The 27,983-nt window shown below is 33.0% G+C and overlaps 1 protein-coding gene and 1 pseudogene across 1 annotated transcript; both read left to right on the forward strand.

Moving 5' to 3' along the window:
* The first annotated feature begins 13,630 nt into the window (after positions 1 to 13,630).
* On the forward strand, positions 13,631 to 14,051 carry LOC130731710 (uncharacterized; annotated as a pseudogene).
* Positions 14,052 to 20,868: 6,817 nt separating this feature from the next.
* Positions 20,869 to 24,998, forward strand: LOC130734156 (uncharacterized). The gene is made up of 6 exons (XM_057586484.1): positions 20,869 to 21,319; positions 22,255 to 22,345; positions 22,463 to 22,617; positions 24,094 to 24,121; positions 24,316 to 24,424; positions 24,681 to 24,998. The coding sequence occupies exons 1-6, from the start codon at positions 21,122 to 21,124 to the stop codon at positions 24,760 to 24,762; spliced, it is 663 nt and encodes a 220-aa protein (XP_057442467.1). The 5' UTR covers positions 20,869 to 21,121; the 3' UTR covers positions 24,763 to 24,998.
* Positions 24,999 to 27,983: the final 2,985 nt, after the last annotated feature.

Genomic DNA, 27,983 nt, shown 5'->3' on the forward strand with positions numbered 1-27,983 from the left:
CCTCCATAACACCTCAGATAAAATACTTTGGAACTTAATCCCATATGCGCTACTGTGGTCAATTTGGCTTGAACGTAATAATATATGCTTCAACCAGAAACAATTCAATAGCCTCGAGGTCTGGGATGCTCATCTCCTACGAATTGGGTGGTGGGCTCATGATCTTCTTCAGCAAAATGCGTATACTATTGATCAGTTATCCAGGAATTTTAATCATATCAAATTTGCTCCCAAACTTCAAAAGCTGAGAGTGGCTTCTTGGTCTCCTCCAGATGCTGGTATAATAAAAGCTAATGTTGATGGATCTGCAAAAGGATCACCGGGGAGATGTGGAATTGGAGGGATCCTAAGAAAAGTGAGAATATGATTCTGGGATTCTTTTCAAAGTAGGGATGGCAGAGAAGCCCGAACCCATGGGCACCCGACCCGACCCGACCCGATTTCTTGGGTGAAAACCCGAGTTAAATGGGTTCGGGTTCGGGTTTTACCCGATCACTTTCGGGTTCGGGTTTGGGTTTGGCCAAACCCGCACCCGAACCCTACCCGAACCCGGATCTGTATAAGTGAAACCTAAGTATTTTGCTTGTGCAATACAATATATGCAGCATCTTGCATATTAATTTAACAGTAACATGGCAATTACAATGTTACATTACATAATATAGCTCTCTTCACAGTCTTTTTCAGGTCGGGTTTCCGAGTTCAACTGTTTGTTTGAGGTTGTGTGCGGGTGTGGGTACGGGTCGGGTGAACCCGAAACCCAATGGGTTCGGGTGTGGGTTTAAGTTCACCACCCATTTCGGGTTCGGGTGCGGGTGCGGGTGTGGGTTTTTGATTTCGGGTTTGGGTTTGGGTTTGGCAAAACCCGCACCCTACCCGACCCATTGCCATCCCTATTTCAAAGAATATTGGGGAGGGTTTTGCTTTTGAAGCTGAGGTTTGGGCTATTCATGAGATGCTGCATTTCTGTGTTGTTAGGCAGCTCAAGTTTTTAATTATAGAAAGTGATTCATCTCTGGCAGTAGGTTGGGTTAACAACAGAAGCAATAGGCCATGGAAACTCATTAATGTCCTAAACCAAATTGACCAGTGGATGAAGGTTGTGAGATGCCTGAAAGTGATTCATATTTTCAGAGAAGCAAACTCGGAAGCGGATAGATTAGCTCATAGAGGTGCAGATTTTTTCAAAGACTTGGTATACTTCAAAGACTCCATTTAATCTTGTTGGAATCTGAGGCTAGCTTACTGGGGGGCAGGTTCAATTCCTTGATTTGTACCTTCATTTATAGTGGCTAAGTTTATAGGGGGTGGGCTGTGTTGTTAGCTACGGGTGGTGATTGGGTACTCTTTTTCCTCTCTTGGGTTTTTCCCACAGGATTTTTCTAAGAGAGGTTTTAACGAGGCTTGATCATGACTCTTCTTTTTGTCGCCCCCTCTTGTACCATGTACCTACTGTGAGAGGGTTGTTCTCACAATTTCCCAACTTTCAATAATACATCGCTATTTGTTCTCAAAAAAAAAAAGTTTTATCTTTACTACTATTTAATTTAATTTAAATTATTAAAGTTGTCTGCATATAAATATATTTCTTGATTTTTTCTCTCAATTTATGATTGATAGTTAATATTCTAACTATTTTAAGTACTACGTAATAAGTTATTCTTTTGTATAAGAAAATGAAAAGTTGACAATTAATAGTTAATAATAATGTTAATAACATAAAATATTCATCAATAATTTATTACTATCATTATTAAGAAAAATCACAAGTTAATTTAAAATTATTTTTTAAAATAACACAAAACTACATTATAGTTAATTTAAACAACATGCATAGTCATTTCACATTTTAAAAGTAAATTCCAAAATATATATTTACAAAAAGCATTCAACCATGAACTAATTGCAGTATTTAACATGTTTATTTTATTTAAAATATATTTATTTGTGCTATTTTTGTATCTATTCATATTTTCAACCTTATGTCGATAATTAATTGATATGAAAATGAAAATTTATGTAATCTTGCCGGTAATGTAGAACTCAAGTCTTATATATATATAATTTATTAAGATGATATCTATCTTTAGTACTTAATTTTTTATTTATACGTAAAATGTAGTAATAAGTTTTATTGGTTAATTTTTAAAATTTATCAACTTATGATTAATATTTAAAATTAAAATTAAAATTAAAATTATAATTATAATTATAATTTGAATATATTAGAGTTTAAATTTTTTTACAATTAGTTATACATGTAAAATTTATTTTACTATATATTTTTATTAATGTATAGGTAGTCAATATAAATTATTATTATTCAAAATTTGTCTTCAAGTTATAATTAATAGTTAAAATTTAATAATTATTAAAAATCATTTTACAATACGTGAAATTGAATTTTTTTTTAATTTCAAAATTGAAAGATTTAACAATTATTAATTAATATAATGAATAATAAAGTAGATGTAGTTATTTTTTTAGTTTTGTATTTTATTATCTATATCTATATATATATATATATATATATATATATATATATATATATTTAAAGCTCACTTGAGCTACAAGTATTAAATGCATTAAACAATAAAGTTAAAAAAATTAAATTTCTATTCAACTTTCAATATAATGTAACTTTTGAAACATCTTAATCTTTTTGTTTTTTGACTTCACACATGCCAATATGATGTAACCTTTGAATTAAATTATAATTTTTTTATTAAATACATTAAATATAAAGATTGAAAACTGAAAGAAATTAACTAAAGACTATTTAGCTACCTATACTAAATAATACAAATATTTCTTTATATCCGGAAAAAAATCATCAAGTATAAAAAAAAATACATTAAATCATATGGCAGTACTATATAATAAATAGTAAAAATAGAAAATACATTAAATAATAAAAAACTCATGTTTGTGTTAATTGTATTATCGATTAATTATAAATTCCAGTTACTTATAAGAAAATAGTTTATCCAATATTAATTAAAAAAATTTAAAATATTAATTATCAATCATAAATTGAAGGGGAGAAAATTAATATAAAACCAAGTAATATTTTGATATACAAAAAATATTGAGAGTTAAAATTAATTATAATAAAATAATATTTATTAAAAATAATTAAGAAAAAGTAGTCTTTAAATAAAAAGTGGCACTCTATCGGTATTTACGATTAACTATAATGTGTGTGTGTATTCGTTGAAAAAATTCTTAAAATATAATTTTTGATTTATTATATATTAGTAGAAATGTCTTGAGAAAGAATAACATACTAAAATAACTATGACCAAAGTTGAATAAATTTAAGTCTAATAAATAATTCTTTACACTAAAAAATCATTTCTTATTATAAAAAGTTAAAATTACTTTATTGTGGATATAAAGTGTAAAAAATATGTCATTATAACTTATTTATGATATTAAAAACTTATTACTTGAATATATTTCAAATTCACATAATGAATTTCTATATTTTTAAATGAATAAAATATTAAGACTACTTCAATACTAATTATTTATAATATCAATTACTAGAGTATAGAGAGAAATGCACGCGTGTTTAATAACAAAGTTATTTCTATTGAAAATATATGAGACTATTGCTTGGTTTGTGTGTTTTGGTGGGTCAAGGGGAAGTGGAATGATTGTCGATATGATTTGGAACAGTTTGCTAGAGGCTTTGAGCGTATTGAATGGTCATGAAAACAAAAGATGCCACGAACAATGTATTGGGAGTCACCGTCATCAGCCACTGTTTTGAAGTTTAATGTGGATGAGGCGTCGAAAGGGAACCCAATGGTGAGTGGTATTGGCATGGTTTTGAGGGATCAAGAAGGGGAGGTTTCAGGTTACTTTGCAAAATGAACTAAAATGTTGTGGGCTTTTGACGAAGGTTCAAGTAGTGTTACATGCTTTGTTATTTTTCCAGCAATTTAAATTTTCAAATATGGTGGTTGAGAGTGATTCCTCATTAGGGTTGGATGAGTGTCTAGGGGAGATAGGAGGTCAAGGAAATTGGAACATGTATTTAATCATATAGATCATTAGATGTCTATAATTCAGTGTGTTGGTGTGGTGCATGTATTGTGTCACTCTGACAAACTTTTAGGCAAATCAAGGGTGTGGTAGGGAACAACAGATATGAGTATGTTGTGATCAAATGCAATTATCTAAATGAGAAGATTGTTCTCATTTTTATTGTGTTTCAATACAGTTTTCCTTTTTAAAAAATATCAATTATTAAATTTGAGTAAACTCAAATTATATTCAATGAAATGTCTCACCTCCATTACTATTTAATTTATTATATTTTATGATTACACATATTTTAATATTTATATATTTATTAAAACTATAATAATCATATATAATTTTTAAAAAATTATAAATAAACCCGTGCGTCACGGGTATAATTTCTAGTATATATGTAAAGCACACTTGTGTTTTTGCATGCAATTAATGTATTAAACCATAAAAGCTCACATACCTTTATATTAAATACACTAAAAAATAAAAATTTAATAAACTAAAAACTGAAAAAAATTGTATTATAAAAACCTATTCAACTATTTATGTTAAATAACAACATTCATAGACTTAAAATTGACTTGAGCTTTGCATTTGACAAATTTAAAAATCAAAATAAAAAATAATATTTATTAATAAATAATTTAGATAAAATACTTTTAAAATAAAAAAATTTCTATCAATATATATCTATCTATATTGTACTTGGGGCTCTTATTTCCCAAAGTAATTATATATATATTTGGTTTTTCAAAAAAAAAATATCTATCTATCTATATCTATATATATTAGTAAAGCTCACTTGAGCTAAGTATTAAGTACAAATACACATATGTATAAAACCATAAAAGCTCACATACCTTTATATTAAATACATTAAAAAATAAAAAATCTAATAAACTAAAAACTGAAAAAAATTGTATTATAAAAACCTATTCAACTACTTATATTAAATAACAACATTCATAGACTTAAAATTGACTTGAGCTTTGCATTTGACAAATTTAAAAAATCAAAATAAAAAACAAAATAATATTTATTAATAAATAATTTAGATAAAATACTTTTAAAATAAAAAAATTTCTATCAATATATATCTATCTATATTGTACTTGGGGCTCTTATTTCCCAAAGTAATTATATATATATATATATATATATATATATATTTGGTTTTTCCAAAAAAAAAATATCTATCTATCTATATATATTAGTAAAGCTCACTTGAGCTAAGTATTAAGTACAAATACACGTGAGAACCTACATACATTAGTAAAAAAATTGGTGTTTTAATGAGATAGCTTAGTGGGTGAATGAACGGGTAGTGGAAACTTGTGCACTAATGATTTCAGTTTTAAACTTAATAAATATCAAATGTATAAGCAAAAGAGTAACATCCATGCCAAAAGTGTAACAGACCACAAAGTTATATCTGCAAATGTAGCACAGTACCTTAAATTAAAATCAAATTTAATGTTAATTTTAAACTAATATCAATTTAGTCCAAGAAAAAAAAACTATTAACAATAAAGCATACTTCCGCCAAAATTAATCTTGATATGCAATGGTCTTAGTTTGCTGTCCAATTTTCTACACGAATATATGTCTATTTTTCTTAAACTCACAAACTCTTAGAATTCCTTAACATAGTAACTCTGAAGAAAAACTAACATTAAATTAAAAATAGTAGCATGATGGCAATACCAGTGTCAAAAACTGAATAAAATTGTTAATGTCAGGAGGCTATTCAACTATCTACATTAAATAAATAAAAAATGAAATGTATTATATTGAACCATGCATCTATTATATCTCTATATAAACAAACCAGTGAAATCACTCACAAACTCAAATTATTCATATTTCTTAGACTTCAGCTGCTGGTGAGAAAAAAATGACAATTGTCTCTAACTACTTCAACAAGTATGTCATTTTTAATTATTTTAGTTAATTTCAAAATTTCTTTTTTAAATTACTCATTCTTATTTCTTTATTGCAGGAGAAAGATCATCAACAACAACAAGAAACACACATTACTTAGTGATATATCCCCGTTGCAGATAATTGGAAAATAAAACTGTGAGTTTCACATATATGGTAATTTACTAAACAATTCTTCTCATTCAATTGAAATCATACAAATATATCATCATTTCTATATTTATATGACACAAATCAGTAACAAAGTGTGAGCCACATAAATTTATATACTGCACTAGAAAGATAAGTGTAAAATGTAGTACTCACTTCTTGATAAGAAATAGGAATCTTTCACTCTTCAATATTGTCATATTATGGAAAAAAATAGCAACTTAATCATTCAAAGGGAACAAATGACGTCCATCCTGCAGTTAGATAGAATCTATTTTTATGTTCGTGAAAGTGATTTTAAAAGAACTTCTATGTCACCAGCAATGGTAAACAACCACATCAATCTTGATAAAAAAAAATTAGCACAACTGATAACGTCATTGCAACGACTAAATCAATATTAGAAAAAAAAAATAGTAAACTACCACGTTCATTTCAATACTAATCTAATTAAATAATTAAATTTCTTTTATATCAAAAAAAAACTACTCTCATTTCAATCTCAATAGAAATTTACCTATTTTTTCTTCCGATGAAGCAAAAAAAAAAAAGAAATCTACCTGTTTGATCCTTTTTTCCCTTATTAGAGAAAGAAAGTGTGAGAATATCATAACTCAATTATATTTAATTATACATATATTCTAAATATTCTTCTAAATAATAGTTTTCTTACCTTTCTGCAAATTTAAATATTACAATTAAAAAATACAAATTAAAAACGAACCCGTGCAACGCACGGGTTTAATTTCTAGTCTAATGTATTTAATAAAAAGGTAAGGTAATTAATGTAAAAAAGTTCAAATCTCCTTTATTTATTTATATATATATATATAGAAGATTAGATTGATTGAAGTTTACCATGCACTTTTCAATTTAATTTAGACCACATTTATGCTCCCGGCCCCATTTTGAGAAATCTATTGGTCTTCTTCTTCTGAACTTTATTTTCCCCTATTATTTCGTCCTCTACTAATCTCAATGTTAAATATCCATTTTGATTCACAGATCAATTAGCAGAAACAGAATGCAAAGAGCTAAGAATGACCTTGATGAAGCACAGGCCATAGATGTGTATAACGAAAAAAGAAACAAAAACAAAAAAACAAAAAGTTGCCAATTTGTTCCACTTTGTCTTTTCCTCTTAATATTCCCTTTGATCAAAGCTGCCACACTCCATTTTCTCCATGAGTCCAATGTCCTTTCTTTGATGCTACCTTTTTTCCATTTTCTGCCAATGTATTGGACAGAATACAGTGAGACCCAAAAAACTTGCTAGCAACTCCACTATCTTTCCCTTTTATTTTTAGTAATGTATCATCACTCTAGTTATGAGACTAATTCATTTTAGTCTATGATATCACATTAAGTGGATAAATCTTTTTCCAACAAATACTTCTGGATACATACAACTTATAAATCAAACCTTGAACAAAATATTTAAGGAGTTCAACCATCTACCTCTAAACCTTGTTTGTGTTTCCCACTCTATGTATAACATGATACACAGACCAAAAAAGAGGGGAGAGGTAACTAGACTACGCTCTGCTCCCCATTTTCTTCTTCAGCATTTTTCACAAAAAACAGCTTCAACAACCTTCCTCCACCGACCAAGCTACCTCCATAACTCTTCTCCCTGCACTCTTAAAATTAAATAAAATAAAAACATTAATTCTTTGTTCCCTCACCGTTCGGCACCTAAAAACACCACTCTGCACTCACCTTCATTCCAACCTCCATCAACAACCCACAAGTGCTTCCATGTTTCCATTATGAACCCAACGACAACATCTTGAGGAAACAAAACTCAACATCTCTATTTTGCTTCTCATTACACTTTTAGTTTGGGTTGTCATTACTATTTATCTTCCTCTGTTATGTTTGTTTCTTTTGTTTTTAATTTGTTCATTTTCATGCGTGTTTAAAAGCTATGGCATGTTGGTAGCCTTCCCTTTGTGTTTTGTTTTGTTCATTACACATTTACACTTAGTAAGTCTTGTTCATTTTCTGCTTTATCCGTTTCAAAATAATGGTTTAAAAAGAGAAAAAACACATATTAAAATGTGTAACTAAAATTGCTAATTTTTTAAAAATATAGTTTGTTTTTTTTAATTTACTCTTTGAAGTGTATCTATATTTCTTTTCAAAATTATATTATTGTTCTTATAGGGGTATTATATGAGAAAACATTAACTAATGCTTCTTAAAATTTTAAGTGGACACAGTTATTATGAAATAAATAAAAAACTCTAATTGAACAGTGATTTTGGAATGGATGAAGTAATTCATATTTCTTTTCAACTTCTGCAATTTATTATTACCTAATGGGGTCCGTTTAACGTGCACCATCCAATTAGGTGGTGTACGCGTCCTCCACAAAAAACTGTCATTAGATATAATTATATAATATTAGACGGACGAGATTGGTAACGGTATAAATAGAACCTGTTGCTAAAAATTTATTAAAAATTGCAATTTGGTACCTAAAAATTATTATATTAATTTATTGCCATGCATAAGACAGGTTATTGAATCCACTCACTGCCAAGGACTAGCAATAGCAGCAAAAGTAACAAGATCCATAAACAAGTTCTTAGGGGGCGTTTGTTTCACGGATTGGAAAAGGATTCCCGGGAATGTTTGGGCCGGAATCTACATTCCAGTGTTTGGTAGCAGATTTGAAAAAAATATTCCCGGGTATCTTTCATTCATGGGTAAGTCATATGCCCATCCAGAAGCATTTCTCATTCCCATGATGGAGATGTGGCCAAGTTGAATCCTGAATAGAAGGGAATGAGATTTTTGGTGTGAAATCTCTGAATTGTCACTACCCACTACCCATTACCCACTACCAACTACCCATTACCCATGTCTTTTACCGCGAAGGGTATTTTAAGAATTTTACTATCTATTTCCAGGAATATACATTTTGAACCAAACATATATTATAATTATACCCAGGAATATTAAAAAAGATTCCCAGGAACTGATTTTGTGAACCAAACGAATTTTTTAAAGATGTCTGGGAATAACATTCCCATCATAACATTCCCGAGAATAACATTCCCAGGTATCCTTTTCCAATCCGTGAAACAAACGCCCCCTTATCTTTTTGTTTGGATCCATCTTGCTAAAGAGATAGACATCTTAAGATAACCATTGTCCCGGTCAAAGAGCTTCTCAACCAGATTGGCGACACAAAATCCTTTCATCATGTCAGTTACCAAGTCAGAAGACCAACAAGGAGATCTAGAAGGGCCCTTGACTTTCTCCTACAATTTCAAAGGGAAAATCGCCGCTCCAAAGGTAGCCATGAATTTTAAGCTAAGTCTCTGCAGATCTATAGCACCATAGCCCAGATCTACAGCACCTCTGCGTGTGGGAAGCGGTGGACATGATCGGCAACGACAGTGTTTTTTAGCAGTTAGTGGTGTGGTGGTCTTCGTGGCATGCCCCGAGTTCAAGGGGTTCTGGGTTCAGGGTTGGAGGTGGGTTCTGGGTTGGGGATGAGTTTTGGGTTCTGGGTTGGGGGTTGATTCTGAGTTCTATGTTGAAATCATCTGTCAACAACAGAGCATTCCCGTTCTGAGTTCTCCAATGTCGTTCCAGTCTTTAGTCAAGTCAAAGTTTTATCAGTTCTTTCTCAAAAAATCATTTTTGTGATGTTATTTTTCTTTTCAATTCGAACTTGGAGTTTCCTTTGGCCTTGTCGGTTGTTGTCTCTTGGATTTGAAGCGGCGGATTTTGGGGATAATATGAATGATATGAACTGGGTTGATCAGCTAGGATAATTTCATGTTTTTTTCTTCAAAATATTAATCTTAATTTCATCGCTACATGAAGTAAGAACATATGATCTACAGAATCGTGTTTTAGATGCTAGTTTGAATTTTTTGAAAATTAAGTCTTGTTTGGAGGGTAAAAAAAGAATTTCCCGTATAGCTCAAACTTCTTCAATTAATAATATGTATCGGGACCCCACATAAAATATATACAAGTCCTTCCCTTGCAAATACGAAAAACTCAAATACAACCGACAAAACTCACTGCAGTAGGTTATTTTTATGGAGTACGCGCACACCACCTACTTGGATGGTGCACGTTAAACGGACCCTAACTAATGTGTTTTTCATTTTTTGGTTTAGCTAGCATTTTGTACTATCTGGAATTCTGGATCAGTCTTATATTAGGTCGTAATTTGCAGATTTTATAACCTGAGAGTTTGTGTTCTTAATTAAATTTAGCATAATAATATGTTTTTCCCAATCCGGTTTCATAAACCACTTGAAGTAAAGGCACTTTTTATTTTCTCCTTTAAAAATACTTTTATGAATGTTAAATCATTAAAATACCAAAAACTTATTTGCTGTTTTAGGGTAAAATGTATATTTTTTAAAGTTATTAATTTTTGTACAATCAATCAATGGTAACTGTTTCTATAAATGTTGTATGGGGCTAACACCTTTTCTACATGTAAATGACACCAAATCTCAAACTGCACAGAAATGTTCAAATTATTTTGAGGGTTTCAATTTCTCTAAATAAAATCGTGATTCTGATTGTGACACTTCCTATTTGGGCAATGAGTTAACCTTTCTATTGTCGTTTTGTATTATGATTTGTGGTTGTTCACTACTAGAAAAAGGACTTTTCACATCAGCGTTTTCACATCGGTGGATAAATTAACTGATGTAAAAGATAACGCGGTGGCAATATTGAAATTATATTGAACTTTTATGAGAGTTTTCACATCGGTTGGGAATATGTCTGATGTGAAAAGTAATTAGTAAACATTTTTTACAACGGTTGTTAGAATAAGCGATGTGAAAGCTAAATGCGGTGACATTTTTGAAATTTTAATGAAATACTTTTCACATCGGTTATAATATAACCGTTGGGAAAAGTCCCTTTTTCTTTAGTTTTCACATCGGTTATAATATAACCGATGTGAAAAGTCTCTCTTTTCTTTAGTTTTCACATCGGTTATAATATAACCGTTGGGAAAAGTCTCTCTTTTCTTTAGTTTTTACACAGGATACAAAGGATTAGAAAACGTTGAAAGCTTTCTTCCTCTTTCGCCGTTGAAAACCTAAGTCGCCTACGCTCTCGCCGTCGCTCGTGCGTTGTGCAGCTCTTGTTTCGTCGTTGCTCGCCGTCGCTCACCGTTCACCTCACTCTCATTCTCTCTCGGTCTCCAATTCCCTTGCTCCACTTCCGTCGTCGCTCGTCGTCGCTCGTGCAGCTCTGTGCTCCACTTTGATTCCTTGCGTTAAGGTGCGTTGCTTCCTTGTTCTTTGTTTCTTTGAAGGTTCATGGATTGGAGCATATTGTTTGATATGGGTTTTGATTATAGCCATGTGGGTTTAGTGGTTTTTAGGTCAACTGCTATGCGTTACTGAGCATATTGTGTGTGTGTGTGTGTGTGTGTGTATTGAGTGAACCAAATGATTTTGGTCAAGCTTTTTGACGTTTTTTGTATTGGTGAACTAATTAAATATTTTGATTCCATCAGTTATTAGCTTGTTTGTGGTGGGGACTGGGGTGTTTGGTTTCTGGTTCTTCTTTTGGACCTCTTTGCTTTGGAAAATTTAAGTATATCCTGTTTTAATCTCATTGGCATGAGTGTTAAATTTTTACATGTGTCAGTGTTTTTGATTTGTTATTTGAGCAGGGTTTTGTCAAGTGAAGACTTCACACATTGGTGCATAATCATATTCAGGGGAAGTAGAAGCTCTGAAGCAGAAGCTGAAGCATCCCTTGCAGAAGCTGAAGCAGAAGCAGAAGCTCTGAGATTCACTGGCTTCTGAGATTCACTGGCTTCACTTGCAGATTGTAAGCATCCCAAAACAGCTGAAGATTTTCTTAAGCCCACAACCACAAGAAACCCCAAGGTTTGATACCTCAATTTTGTTTTTTTTTTGTTAATTCTTACTTGATCTAATGAAAAAGAAAAAGCAATGAATCCAATTTTTCCTCTTCATTTCATCTTGCAGGCGAAGCTATTGAGATTTGGAAGCTTCTCTGAAATTCTTCCTTCATCTTGATTCAGCATGTGGATTGTTAGATGAGCACAAGGTAAGGCTCCCTTCATCCTGATTCAGCATGTATGTGTGTGTGTGTATCTCAGAAAATTTGAGGTTTTAAGTGGCTTCCCAATAAAACGGGAAAATAGTAGTTTGGTGTTTCTTAGCTTGATTGCGGTTTTCAGTATTCACTTATCTCTAAAATTTGGTGTGAATGCTGCGTGTCTCTAGATTGTCTTAGCCTGTAACATTCCTGATATGACAATCTCAATTATGATGTAAGTTGTATAGCCCATATATCCCATGGTGAGGGTACCCATGTAGCTATGTTGCATCGTTGGAAGCAAATGTCTAATGGTAGCTGCTATTTAATCTGGCGATCTTATTTACATTAAATCCAAGTAGTTCCAACTTTTGCTATCCATCTGCGAAGTGATGTTAGTGATAAGCCATAACTGCATAAGATGATATTTATGTGATAGTGATAATTGACAAAAGAAACTGATTGGTACTTGTGCCCCTGTACAAGAAACTGATTGGTACTTGCTATTTTATATAACATGTAAAGCACACAATGTTGCTATGGTTTTTGCCACAAACATGACACAGGTTTGTTTAAGCCTTGCTGACTAGTGTTGGGTCATTTTCTTATCTGATAGCGGTGGGCAGTAGATTATGCAATTATAGTGTGTTGTTTAATTGCTAGGTTCTATCTTTGTTTCTTTGTTGGGTTATTGTGTCACTGTGTTAGTTTTCCAGATATTAGTTGGCTCTTGTGCTAACATTTTCTTCTCATTTTCATGAACCTTGCCTCTTCATTCAAGCATCTTCTTAAAGTGATTCTTAGAAATGATTATGATGCTTTCTACATAAGAATCAATTAGATTGCTGATTCAGAAGTGATTTAATTTCACTTATTGTGGGTGGCATGACAGGACTTCTGGTGAGAACAAGCATTATGGGACACCAACCAATCCTCTGTTGTCGTCTTGCATTCCTGGAGGTTCTTCAAGTGGTTCAGCTCTAGCGGTTGCTGCTGGCCTAGTTGACTTTTCTATTGGTGAGTTTACTTGGTTACCACTTTCATGTTCCATCATTCATTTCAAAAATGCTAATCTGTCCATTTATTTATTGCCTTTCCATGTTTTTGTTATTTATCAGACGTCTCAGATTTACACCTTCATCTTCACGAATTCAGCGAACTCTTCCAGCCACTCTAGCTCCGGCAAACTCTTCCGGCCATTGCAAAACTCTTCCATCTTGCTGTAAGTTTGTTTTCACTTTAAAACTATTTTCTAAAATTGGCTCTGAATTCGTGATTCGTTTTTGGCTTATTTAATTTGAATGCTTGTTCATGTTCGATTTTCTTCAATTAATTTTTAGGTTGTCTTTAGCTTATCATTTGAAAAATGGTGATGAGTTTGGTTCTAGGGTCACAATTCTTTAATTTAGTATGTGTTAATTTTCATAACGTAGTTATGGATCGTAGTTGGATGAGAGCTAATCGATTAAGTGATGAGTTTGATAATGGAGTGGTTGAATTTCTAGAATTTGCTGAAAAGAATCTTCCAAACAATAAGGGACTTTTTCCATGTCCTTGTGTTTCTTGTGGGAACCGGGACCCAAAACTTACTAAGGATGAAATAAGGGGTCATCTAGCTTGGACAGGGATTTGTCAAAATTATACACAAGGGATATGGCATGGTGAAGTAGTAACGCCAAGTGTACCACAAAGAGAGAAAGTATGTGTAGATATGGATGATCGGCTAGAAGACATGATACATGATATTGGAGAAGAATCATTTAAGAGAGCGCATGTGTATGATACTTTATGTAAAGACAAGGAAGAACCTTTGTACCCGGGATGCACAAACTTTACACGGTTGTCAATTGTGTTAAGATTGTTTAATTTGAAGGCGAAAAATGGATGGAGTGATAAAAGTTTCACTGATTTGCTTGGATTGTTGAAAGAAATGCTTCCAGAAGGTAACACAATGCCGAATCGTCATTATGAAGCCAAGAAAGTATTGTGTCCGATGGGCATGGAGTATGAAAAAATACATGCATGCCCTAATGATTGCATCTTATACAGAAAAGAGTTTGAAAAATATGATCATTGTCCGAAGTGCAAGGCGTCACGCTACAAAAAGAAAGATGGTGATTCCAGTGATGATGTGAGCACAAAGGGCCCTCCTGCAAAAGTGTTATGGTACTTTCCAATAATTTTAAGGTTCAAGAGATTGTTCTCTAATGCAAATGACGCAAAGAACCTTAGATGGCATGCAGAAGAGAGAAATGAAGATGGAAAAATTCGCCATGTAGCTGATTCTTTGCAATGGAACAAAATTGATTTGAAGTTTCAAAATTTTGGCAAAGAGTCGAGAAACCTTAGACTTGGACTTGCTACCGATGGAATGAATCTGTATGGTAATCTAAGTTGTAACCATAGTTCATGGCCTGTTCTCTTGATTATTTACAACCTATCTCCTTTGTTGTGCATGAAGCGTAAATATATGATGTTATCTATGATGATTCCGGGCCCAAAACAACCAGGAAACGACATAGATGTTTATCTAAGTCCGTTGATTGATGATTTAAGATTGTTGTGGGAGCAAGGAGTTGATGTTCTTGATGCGTATTCTGGTGAACATTTCAATATGCGTGCCATGTTGTTTTGCACCATCAACGACTTTCCGACATACGGTAATTTGTCTGGTTACAACGTTAAAGGGCATAAAGCGTGTCCTATATGTGAGAAAGATACAAGTTACCATCAGCTTAATCATGGAAGGAAGACCGTTTATCTTGGGCATCGGAAATTTTTAGACCGTCATCATCCATATCGTAAAAAGAAGAAAGCTTTCAACGGAAAATCAGAGTATGGTGTTGCTCCAAAACCCTTGATTGGAGAGGAAGTTTATCAACGACAACAACATGTGAAGGTTATCTTTGGAAAGAAACAAAAGAAGCCTATTGAAAAAAAAAAATATGGAAAAAGAGGTCGGTGTTCTTTGATCTTCCATATTGGTCAAGTCTTGATGTAAGACATTGTATTGATTTGATGCATGTAGAGAAAAATGTTTGTGATAGTCTGATTGGCACACTTCTTCACATTAATGGCAAGACAAAAGATGGGTTAAGTGCTCGTTTAGATTTGGCTGAAATGGGTATACGACAACAGTTAACTCCACAACAGATAGGTAACAAGACATATTTGCCTCCAACATGTCACACTTTGTCTAAGAAAGAGAAAAAAAGTTTTTGTGAGTGTTTACAAGGTATCAAAGTACCGCAAGGTTACTCATCAAATATCAAGAGACTTGTTTCAATGAAAGATCTCAAGTTAATTGGCTTAAAATCTCATGACTTTCATGTTCTGATGCAACAACTACTACCAGTGGCTATTCGTGGAATATTGCCTATTAAAGTTAGGAAAACTATAACTAGGTTGTGCTTATTCTTCAATGCAATATGTACTAAAGTCATTGATTAATTAGTACCCATGGAAGAGCTAGTGAGTTTTTATTTTTTGTTGGAATAAGTTAGTAAATTTAGTACCCATGTATGCTACATGTTATATCTATTTGATTAATTACTTTATATGTCATTCGTTTATATGCTAATGATACTTATATTATTCCATTTATTTGTGCATTGATTCTGAAATCTTTTTGTTTTCTGTAAACAGATAAATGGCTGATTCAACCAACATCCCTCTTTCATCTAGTGGACCTAATCATTCGTCTAGTGAAGATAAAAAGAGAATGGTTAGAGGTTGCACTAAGATGAAGGATATTGTTACAAAGTAAGTGTATATTTTATGTCGCTTTTGTTATATATTATTATGTCCTTTTACACTAAAATGTATAACTTACTTTGATGATTGTTTTTAATTTTTTTGATATAGAGCTATGGAGGTTTATCAATTGGCCGAGGGTAATAAAAAAAGTCTCAATGGCTTCATCCAAAAGTAAGTGTAGTGTAGATTATGGTTGCGTCTTGCTTTTGCTGTTTATACTACTTGACACTAGCTGTAATATGTACTGTTTTGATATATATTCAGTGTATAAAAATCGATTCATTTGTAGGCAAGGTTGCAACCTAATGGGAATGACTGTGGATATTATGTGATGAAGAATATGCTTGACATTGTCTCTGCTAGTATTACTAAGTCTTGGATGGAGGTATTACAAATGTTTGTCTCCCTATTTGTCTCATTGTTTGAGTTCTTCATCAAAATGTCACAAAATTGGTATTTTAACCTATTGTACAAATTGTAGGTATTCAATGATCCAACGGAATTAACAGTCCAAGAGTTGTATGATTTGCGAAACAGTTGGGCAACTTGCTTTCTTGACTTGCTTAAACCTTAGAATTTATTTGGTATGTATTTAAAGTTTGTGCCTAAACAGTTTGAATTAAAGTTTGGGCAACTTGGTTTCTAAATTAGCTAATATTTCTCAACTACATTATCTCATAGATTGTTCATCTCTGTATTTATTGCATCTGTTTATAGGGTTCAAAGTTTCTTGTCTCCGGTGCTCTCCTAATTTATGCTTATGGTGCTGGTGGCTTTCCTGCTTGGGGCATTAATTTGCTGAACTGTTGTTGTTGACTATTTTATGTACTAGTTCTTTAAAGCTATTCTGTTTAACTATTTTATGTACTAATTTTCTGAACTGTTGTTGTTTAACTACATTTAAAGAACTAGAATTGCTGAATTGTTCTAGTTCTTTTAGGCTTTGTTTGGGAATAGTAAAGCTTCTCCGGGAAGATAAAGCTTCTCAGGAAAGATAACTTTGAAAATTTTGGGAAGGTGAAAAGTGGAGTAGTCATTCAACTCTGACTACCTGCCACCTTGGGTTAACTTCGGTTAACTAAGGTTAACTTAATTTCTTTTTCCCTTTTTCGGTTATTAAAAAATGAAATAACTTAAAATAAATTCCTTGCCACCTGCACCTTTCTAATTGGTCCACGTCATACCCTAACTTATTTCTGTATCATACCTGAGTAAACGTTGAGGTATCCTAGTATTCACCCCTTAAAAATACCAAATTAATATTTGCTGCAAAAGCTAGGTTGCTCAATTCATAGGCACAAATCCAACCGATGCAATAACATCATGTTTGTGTGACAGAATTTGAACAACAAATGAAATTGTTAAGTCCCTAAAACACTTCACTTTGAAAGCCCACACAAGTTAAGACTACGATTTTTTGGCCCACGACCACGAGTATAACCTCATCATGGTGCTTTCAAAGTAATGTTTTTTAGACTTATACAATTTTTTTGTCGTTCAATCTTTACCAACACTAACTTGAAATGATGCTACTCCTTTGGTTGGATCGTGACCCATATACTGACACCCCACCTTTGCAGCAAATTGCAATTTACTATTGTAAGGTGTTCCACAGAGTAAGACTACAACTGTCAGATAATTTTTACAGCAATGCAGAACAGTTCCCTTAAATTTTGAACAATTAGCATAGTTCATTATGTGAAAGTGTGTTTACAATTGTTTCTGTAAAATCAAATTTCAAAATTCATTTTGATGTAGAAGCAATAAAGTGTAGTTAAAATGGTGCAGATTTTTTGTTCACCACTCAATTATAGTGATGAACCTATTGAAGATTGACTTCACACCTTTACACCTGTTCCTATTCCTATTGTTGAGCTAGAAGACGATTTTGAGGGATCAATTAGGCATGAGGTAACCTCTTTCTTTCATGGAGATCCTTCAAATCCCACTATATGTGTACCAAGGGGTAACTCCACTCTTTATGAATCTTACACATATGTGTGTATTTTTTTACTTTTGTTTTCTTTTTCTTGAATGTAGTGTATGTGCTTCTATTGTTGAACAACTTTGCAATGGAGCTTGTAGATTTGTCTTGTGTGGTCTTCGTTTATTCATACATATGGAAATGATAGGTACATATTTTTTTATTATTAATCAGTTTAATTGTTCTTTATTTTTCTATGCTTCTATTAAATATTTTACAATTTGTTGGGGGTTTGCAATCACCGGTAAAAGTTAAGTATGACCATTACAAATGGATTTTATGGCAGCATATCTAGTGTTTCAGACTGCTAATAGTTGCTAAACAATAAAAAATTAGTTTTCATTTTGCGACGGTTTCTAACAACTTCTACAGTTATTCCAGCGATTGGTCAAAACCTCCATAAATTGAACCGCTGCAAAATGAAGTTTTTCAGTGTTAGTAACCATAAAACTTTAATTTAAAATTTGAAATAATTCATATCAATCTTGAACATATAAATGTCCCAATGAAAGGAAAATATGATCAATATTTGGGAATATAGATTTAGGAGGATATTTTGTTAAATATTTTAGGGATTGTTTGCTTTGAGAAATCATTTCATGTTTTCATTTTTTAAATCAAGAGTTCTCGTTATTTATTTTATTCATGAACCCAATCCAATTCAACATGATCTTTCATTCACAATTTTTCCGAGTTTTATAAAACTCTTGGACTCACAAATTTGAGTATCCTACTTCCAAGCAATTCACAACCCGATTTTAAAAGGGGGAGATCCTTTCCAATTTTTTCGTTTTCTAGACCCGTAGTTAAAAAATATATTTTCTTACGATTACGAGGTTTATTTGAATATGAAATCCAAGCCTGGAAATACAATATTCCACACTTTTTTGCTACCCAAGGTTTTGATACATTTTGAAATCGCGAAATATCTATCAAACATGTTTGTTATAAATTTATATTTTCTAATTTTATATACAAAAATAAAATAGTGAAAATTTGTTTGGTTTGACTGTTTTAAATACAACTTTGAAAAATCTTTTTATATAAAGAATTTATGTTTATAACCGTATATTTATATACTTGTTAATGAAATTTTATTTTATATTGGTGTATTTGGGTTGATTATGTTGTTTGAGAGTCTTTATGTCATGGGCAGTTTTTGCTTTAATTTTGGTAACATTATATTTGGATGGGGTGTTTTTCTTTTCACTATTTTATGAGAAAGTTTTTCTCATGGAACCTTATTATATCCAAAAAATCTACTAGCTTTCCAAAAAATAATTTTGGTATGTCTTTTTTATAACGAATTCCAACTAGAATACCATATTTTTTCAGTGGCATGCAACAAATTCAAAATAAACAAAGTAAGCAACATATATACCAAAATCTAAAGTATTTCTCAAGTAGCATGACAACAAAATGTTGAAACCAAAAGTGATTGTAGTGATCACAACGTAAGAATGACATGTATATTAAGGATTAAAACGACGAACCATCAGTGCTATAAAGCAATGAGATATCAAACTATGATTATGCTCGATGGTTTTACATCTTTTTTTAAAGGGAATACAAAACCATATGTGTGTTGGTCTGCCATTGTTACACCATACAACCTTCCACCTGAAACTTACATGATTAGACCAGAAATGGTTCTGACTTGTCTAGTTCAGGGCACAGACAACCCGAATCAATTGACTGATGTGTTTCTAGAGCTGTTAATTAGTGAATTACAAGATTTATGGAACATTGGATTGGAAACATATGATATCTTTAGGAAGAAAACTTTTGTAGCGTGGGTGGCTGTAATGTAGACTGTAATGACTTTCCTATTAAAGTTATGTTATCGGGGCAAAACACTCATGGAAGATTGACATATCTATACTATATGTATAACACAATGCCCAACGACGGTGACCATGGAAGTGGCGTCGACCAGCTCCTGGTACAATAAAATGCAATTTTAATGCGTCTTTTCGTGATGGTGGCACAACAAGCCTGGGTATGGTAGAATAGTGAGGGCGAAGTAATGGCAACAACTTGCTCTTTTCCAGTTTCCATTAGCTCACCACTCCTTGCAGAGGCTATGGTATGAGGTGGTCGATTCAGTTGGCTATTGATTTGGGCTTTCATCGTATTTGTTTAGAGACTGATTGTTTGCAACTGTTTAAGTCATGGAAGACGCAGGAGGATGAGAGATCTTATTTGAGTTCCATTATTAGGGATTGTCGTTTGTTAGTTTCTGCTTTTGATTTTGTGTCTGCTTCTTTTGTTCGTCACACGGGTAATATCTTTGCGGAGTTTTTGGCTAGGAATACGGACACCTATGTCAATATGGTTTGGGTGGAAGAGATTCTAATTGATGTTGTTCCTTTAGTGAACTTTGATGTAATGACTTCTTTGCTGGTTGGCCTTTAATATATTTGCAGTTTAATTTAAAAAAAATACTATAACTTACACCTATTATTTCTTTTCAATCACAACCCTCCAAATTTATTGTTATATCTAAAGAGTAAAACATACTTCATCCCCATGAAGAAAAACCTAATTTACTCTTCAACCTTGACTAGTTTCTTCCGATATTAAACAATTGTGCATTATTGCTTGTTTGGTTTTTATGAACATCTGACAAACCAGGTTTGTTCACACACTTATCTAATTGAATTACAACACATCAGAAAATCCATATTTATAATATTAAATAAAAATAAAAACTATTAAATATGCTGTGATTGATTATGAGTCAGTGTAAAACAGTTTTACATTTACCGTGCATATCCATTAAACTCAAAAACAATAAATAATCAAAAGAGATACAATACACTCAAGCCATCGCTTTCCCTTTGCAATTTGCAAGGTTGGATCATCGTAAGGGCTGCGCCACCCTCTGCCACCTTCGTTTTATTCCTTTTTCTTCCTTCCCCACCACCACCACCACTTCCCAACACGACAAACAACAACAACAACATATTACAAATCAAAATTAAACAAAACAACGTAAAAACCAAAACCCACGTTTCTTCTCTCTCTCTCTCTCTCTCTCTAAACCCAAAAACAAAAAGATAAAATAAAAACAAAACAACCTTTTATTTTCCCCTTTTTCTTGTGTTGTACCATTCTAGGGTTTCGAAATCCGAAACCATCGAGAAGCGAATTTCGCCGGCGGGATCCGATTCTCTCCGACCCGGAATGGATGCTGTTGTTGTTGGAGTATCCGATCCGGTGGACCCGGTTCGGGTGAAGAGGAAGACCCTTCAGGCTGTGCTGGAACAGTGCCAGAGAGCCCTTGAGCTCATCAACAACGCTTCCGATGATGACAACGACGACGTTTCGGGTTCCTCCGATGATTCCACCCCTTCTACGAGACCTGATCCAGAAACCGATCAGGTTAGGTTACTCTTTCTGCTTTTTTGTTTTCCCCAATTGTAGCAATACAACTGAATTTTGATTTTGAATTTTGGTTATGTTGAGTGTTTTGGGTGTTTTGTGCTGAATCAAGTGAATGAAGCTTGCAATTTTTTAAGAGGATTTTGGGGTTTTTCTTCTGATTGCAGAGGAGAATTTTGATTCTGGATGCATTTTTTTTTGTCAAACGAGCTAGTGTATCTGTTTCATTGTGTTGACACATTTATTACTGTGGGAAAATTTAGAGAAATAGGAATTGATGATTGAAAATTACTGTGTTGAATGTATTAGTAACTGAAAGCATTTAGCTTTTGTGACTAGTTAGTGTTTTTGAAACCTTAGCCACTGCCATTTTAGCATTTGCTTTTCCTTTAAAAAACTGAAAAGAAGCAAGCTGGTCCAAGTATCAATTTATAATGGAGACAGACAATTGCACTAATACAAGTATATATGAGTGCTTTGATATAAGTATGTATATATTAGCCACTGGCCCACTGCCATTTAAGCATTTTTTTTTCCTTTAAAGAACTCAAAAGAAGCTGATCCAAGTATCAATCAGTGTTGCCAAATAGTGGTTATAGCGGCGCTATATCGTAGCGCTTTTTTGGCTTGCCGCTATTTGCCCCTATTTGCCGCTTTTTCCCGCTATTTTCTGCTTTAAGAGCCTGGAAATAGCGGATTTTTGGCTTGCTGCTATAGTCTGTGATCCGCGATTAACAACAATACTATCAATTTTTAATGGAGACAGACAATTGCGCTGAATTGCTGATACAAGTGTTTATTATTGCTGTGATATAATCATATAAGTAGATGATGATGTTGTTGTTCTGTTGGTCACTGCATGATATGTGTGAGAGTCTTGCTTAATTGTTTGTGATTATTGTTCATAATGTGACATTTTATTTGCCCTGCTGCAGTTGTGTGACCTGCTCAAATCTAGAGTTGAGTGCCCTGACTTTCTTCAGAAGTTAGAGTGTGCTCAAGCATCGGTTTTGCTGAACGCAGCTGGTATGTTATTTGTCTGAATTATTCATGTGTTGAACGTGGTGCTTGGCGTGTCAATGTTTCTCTTTGTTGTTTGGATTTCGGAATGCTAACGAAAGGAAAATGCTTGGGTTGTTGCAGAAGAAGGTAACTCTTGGGATTTGGTCAGTGAAAATGATCTTTGGGAAGGTTCTGAGTTAGACCAAGAAGATTTTGTTCTTGTTAGACAAGAAGATATAGTGGAGGGAATTGCTTGCTTCATGGCTGCATATTTATTGTCCCTTAAGCAAACCAAGGTGTGTTACCCCTTACCTATATATTCTCTTGTTATGCCAGAGGCTCTGCCATACACCCTCCGGTCACTATTATAAGCAAAAGTTAGTATTTTAGATTCATTCAATAAATGATGTATGTAGTCATTAAAATGGTCACATACATCATTTATTGAATGAACCTACAAAACTAACTTTTGCTTATAATGGTGACCGGAGGGTGTACCTGTGAATTTAATACATTGGTATATGATAGCTTCATTTTGGTATAGTCAGCCTGAATGGTTGCAATGATTTGAAAAAAAAAAAGGAAAAACCTATATGTTATGAACCATGATTTAACGAAATGCAAGAACAATTTAAAAAACTAGTGTTGGTTTCTTAATCTACTATCAACATGGCCCACCGTGTATGGTTGTCAAAAGCTGATTGAACAATTTTTAACTTTGTAAATATGCTTGCCTGAATCAGTCATACTAAATAGGGGTTCTCAAAAATAAAAATGAAAATATAAATTTAGGCTTCTCAGTTTAGATGCAAATTCCCGACAGGGAAAAATGTCTTATATGTTTTCTGAAAGGTTGTGGGGATTTGTTCTTCCCCAGCCATTTTTAAAGTTGTCGTATATGTGTACTTCCATGGTATTTGAGGAATCAGGATTATTTGGTATTATAAACTGTTCCTTTCCTTGGTTCTTCTTACCATTGTTGAAGATTGTCAAAACTAATTTTTAACTAATATTCGTAAAGAGCAATCATAGTTGATGAATTCTCATCGACTTGATTTTTGTCTAACTTTGTAGCAGTGTTTTTTTTACCATGATGCTATAATTTTGCTGGAGCTCAATGGCAAACAATGGTTTATGTGTTTAGTGCTTATTTCTTTGCATTAAAATAAGTTCAATCACAATCACTTGCACACAGGGTCACCTGAAATTACTAGAATAGTATTTTTTTTCTTGTTTGCCAAGTCGGACTGGAAACTTGCACTTAACGATAAAGTTCATAATGCTCTTTTTTTCTCTGCAAAGATATCCACTTTGAGGTTGGTTATATTTGAATATCAGGGAAAACTGCAAAATGAAAATTTCATTAACAACCACCTCCAAATAACAGATACACAAAGAGAGCATATGTTGTTTTCCATTCTTCTTTGGCTTTCATGTTGCTGTCCCTGGTGATATGGATACAGATTTGCCTTGCAACCCTATGCTCATAAAGTTATCCCTTTAAAGAAGAGGGCCTTTTCCATCATATGGTTCTCTATAGGTGCTTTGCTTTCTAGTTTAAACTTAAAAAGCTCTTTTCGTGCTTCTGTAGCCTAACGACCATTCCTATTGAATAGTGTTTTTCTATTCTCCTCTTCTCTGTCTGTAAAGAAAGTGATTATAAGCATGTCGACTATGATCATTAACAGTAAATATATTGTATAAATTTGTCTGTTCTATCTGAAATTTCCATTGTTGCTTGCCTCTCTAACTGATTCCTTTGCTTTTTGCAGGATTTGACCCCAAATCAACTCCAGGAAGGTGGGTCTGACAGTTTCCTTGTATGATATCTGATTAGTCATCTATATATTTGAGTAAAAAGCAAAGAGACTCAAATCCTTAGCTACATTTCTCATTCCTGATAAATTGTGGTGCTCCACTTTGAACAATCTATTGCCAGTTAGCTAAAAAAATGGGAAGTGATTTCTGACTTGCTTTTGGCATGTTTTTATTAGCTCTCAGCAAGACATTCTCTCTGAAAAAGAAAAAGGGAAAGCTTCGAAAGGCATGGGATGGGAGCAAAGTTATTTATAATGTTGCTTCATGGGGGGCTACAGCTATTGGGTAAGTAGCTATACGCAACACCCCTTCTTTTCTCTCTAAATATTAAGGAATTGATTCAACATGGCAAAATCTTGCTTCTTCGATCCACGTTAAAGTTTAAACTTATGTGACACTTCTCTGTTGATATCTTGAGATATCTGAAATCACGTTTATGTCTTGCACAAAAACCAAAACAAACATGCAGTTAACTGTGTAGAAGATAGAATTGTTTTCCCTCCTCTTTTCGGCTAATAGTTTCAATTTTCATTCTTGACAGGATATATCAAAACCCTGTTATTCTAAGGGCAGCAACAAAAGCATTCTGGACTTCTTGCCATGTTATATCAAAGCTACTCTGATTAGTCGATGCAGTTCCGAGAATCGTTTGATGTAGTTATTTATATAACGTACTTGTGCTTGTGCTGCTGCATTGCTTACAGCTTGGTCTTCCACTCTCTGCTTGATGTACAGTTCAATTTGTTTGCAACACAGATCAATTGATCTTAGTGTAGTTTGATCTTGTAAATATCTCTACTCAAAATGTTCAGAGTGTAATTCAAATTCTTATTCACTCAAGCCGGAAATGTTATCTTTATTTCCCCATCTCAGAATGCAACCTGCCATTTATCTGCATCAGTCATCTATGGCAAAGTTGCAATCATTATTTTCTTAAAAAAAGTAAGACTTCGTATAAGTTCATACTAAAAGGGGCAATATCTGGGTGTATGCAGTGATTTAGTTGGGACAAAACTACTCCAGTTAGACTAACTTCTGCTATCCAATTTTACTCTGAAAGTGTTATAAACAGATTAACTTAATGCAGATTGAAAAATTGATTAATAAAAAAAGTTGAATGAATTTAATTTTTTTTTATCCCTATTAATTGATTTTCAGATTTGATTTCAAACATTAATCAGGTTCAGTTTAAATTGATTTTAGACTATTTTTTTTCATGCCCTTCATCTTTTAGTTTGCCATATATTGTAAAAATTATCAGGTTATATTCAATTAGAAGTATTACTTTGTAAAGATAGATTTTGTTAGTAAACAATTAAGAAAATTATGTGAATGGAGACAACTGTAATTTATATTATAATTTTTTACTGATTATGTGAAGGGAGACAACTGTAATTTATATTATAACTTTTATGATTTGAATTATTAATAATTATGGAACTGTCTGGATTGTTTTCAAATATATAGATTTGAAACCAACAAGTGCTAAATAATCTAGACTTCCGAAAGAATGAGAACACAAATTCAAATGCCCAAAAAGTTAAATTCTTTTTGTGGCCTAGTCTGTCCGCAGAAGTTCAGCATACTGATTTGTACAGGATGACGCATGACATGATGCAATCAAGTATTGTTCCAACAGCCATAACTAGCCCCATTTGCATTTTCATCCCTATAATGAGCATATGGCCAAATAAGTTAAAAGCATGTAAACCTTATTTGAAAGATAACTCTTTTTTTCTGTCAAAAAAAAGAGTTATTTGAGTTTATCTTATGTTATAAGTGTTTGGCATACATATAATCAATTCTTAATTTATTTTTAGCTTATTATTGTAATATCACAATACTATTATAAGATACTTATTTCCTTTCTGATGTGATTGTACAATTGTAATTAGGGGATTTGTATAAATTTTGAGCTTAATTACACACTTGGTCCCCACTTTACATGAATGTGCAAACGAGGTCCCTACATTTTCATAATCTCAATTTTGATCCCACATCTGTCGTTTGCAATTTTGGTCCTGCCGTCCATTTCCATTAAATAAAACCAACGTTTTTTTTGGGTTTTAGAAATTAATTAAAAAAAAACCACTCATCTCTTTCTTCTAGAGGTGTAATCGGACTGGATTTGTTCGAATTTAGGGTGTTTAAATGTCCAAACCAATCAAATATGCTCGATTTAGGTTGGTTTGAATTTCTTGATTTTTGCTTCTGGACTGAACCAAACCAACCCGATTTCAATTGGATTGGTTCGGTGTGGAGGTCGAATTCAGAATGAAAAAGTATTATTTTGAATTGGAAGAAATTTATTCTAAAAATGTGACAAATTATAGAAACTTCATATAATCCAACATCTATATAAAAAAAATCCATAATCATATAATCCAACATAAACAAACTAAAACCAATATCTCTAATACAAACCTAAATGATGGCTACCAGGTTAAAGCAAATCTGTAAATGTGTTAGGGTGTAAATCAAAATTAGTAAATGTAAATTATGTAATGGGCCAGAGCTCTTTGGGCTGAATGGTAGTAAAAAAAATTCTAATACCCTTGGGTTGGTTCGATTCATCGGATATTCAATCCTCAACTTCGATACTCGAGCCGGTAGTGATTAGATTCAGTAAAAAATATGAACCGATCAAATAACCAAATCCAACCCACCATAATGTTTGGGTCGGTTCGGTTTAATTAGGTTGACGGATCGGACTGAACGCACTTACACCCCTACTTTCTTCCAACATATTCTCCATCGTCATCTTCCCCCAAAGAATTGAAAATAAGGTATAAAAATTGAAGAATGAACTATATCGGCCCCAACAATCTCCTTGAGGTTGGTTTGGGATATAGACCATGTTGTCTTGGGATATAGACAGAGGCATGGTGATCATACCCTCTTCATAAAAGATGCTAAGAATGGTAAACTCGCAATCTTATTTGTCTATGTAGATTGCATGATTATTGCAAAAGATAATGAATGTGAAAAGCATAATCTGGAAGAGAATTCGGCTTCTCAATTTGAAACGAAGGATCTTGGGAAGTTGAAATAGACCCTTGGAATGGTGGTCGCTTACTCAAAACATTGGAAATTCATTTATAAAGGGAAGTATGCCTTGGATCTACTTAAAGAAACTAGAAAATTGGTGTGTAAAAACATAGGAGCCCCTATAAAGAAGAATCACATGATTACAAATTTACAAGTGATAAGGAGAACCTATAGGTAGAGAGAACCCAATATCATAGACTTGTGGACAAGCTCATCAAACTATATCACACCATACCAGATATAGCCTACTCAGTGAGTGTTGTTAGCAAGTTCATGCAAGACCTACAAGAGAGTCATCTACAAGCTGTAAATAAAATTTTACGGTACCTAAGAACTAGTCCAGGAAGAGAGCTATTATTCAGAAGAGGGGGAAATTATCTAGGGAAGTTTACACATATGGAGGGTCAATCATTGATAGAAAGTCTACTGCTGGATACTGCATGTTCTTTGGTAAAAATTTAGTAACATGAAAGAGTAAGCAGCAAAATGTAGTTGCAAGGTCAAGTGGATAGGCTGAGTTCAAAGCTATGATTCAAGAAGTATGTGAATTATAGTGGATCAAAATTATATTAGATGGTCTCAAGATAAGTATGAGACTCCTATGTAAATGTAATTATATTGAGATAACAAATCTGTCATTAGCATTGCTCATAACCCAATACGTGATAAAACAAAGCACATCAAGATAAATCGGCATTTTATCAAGGAGAACTGGGTAATGTTCTCTTATTTACAGAGTATGTATCTCCTAAAGATGTGTTCACCAAAGGACTTCCCATATAGCAGTTTTGAGATC

This window comes from Lotus japonicus, chromosome 1, assembly GCF_012489685.1.
Source record: "Lotus japonicus ecotype B-129 chromosome 1, LjGifu_v1.2".
NCBI classification, from domain to species: Eukaryota; Viridiplantae; Streptophyta; class Magnoliopsida; order Fabales; family Fabaceae; genus Lotus; species Lotus japonicus.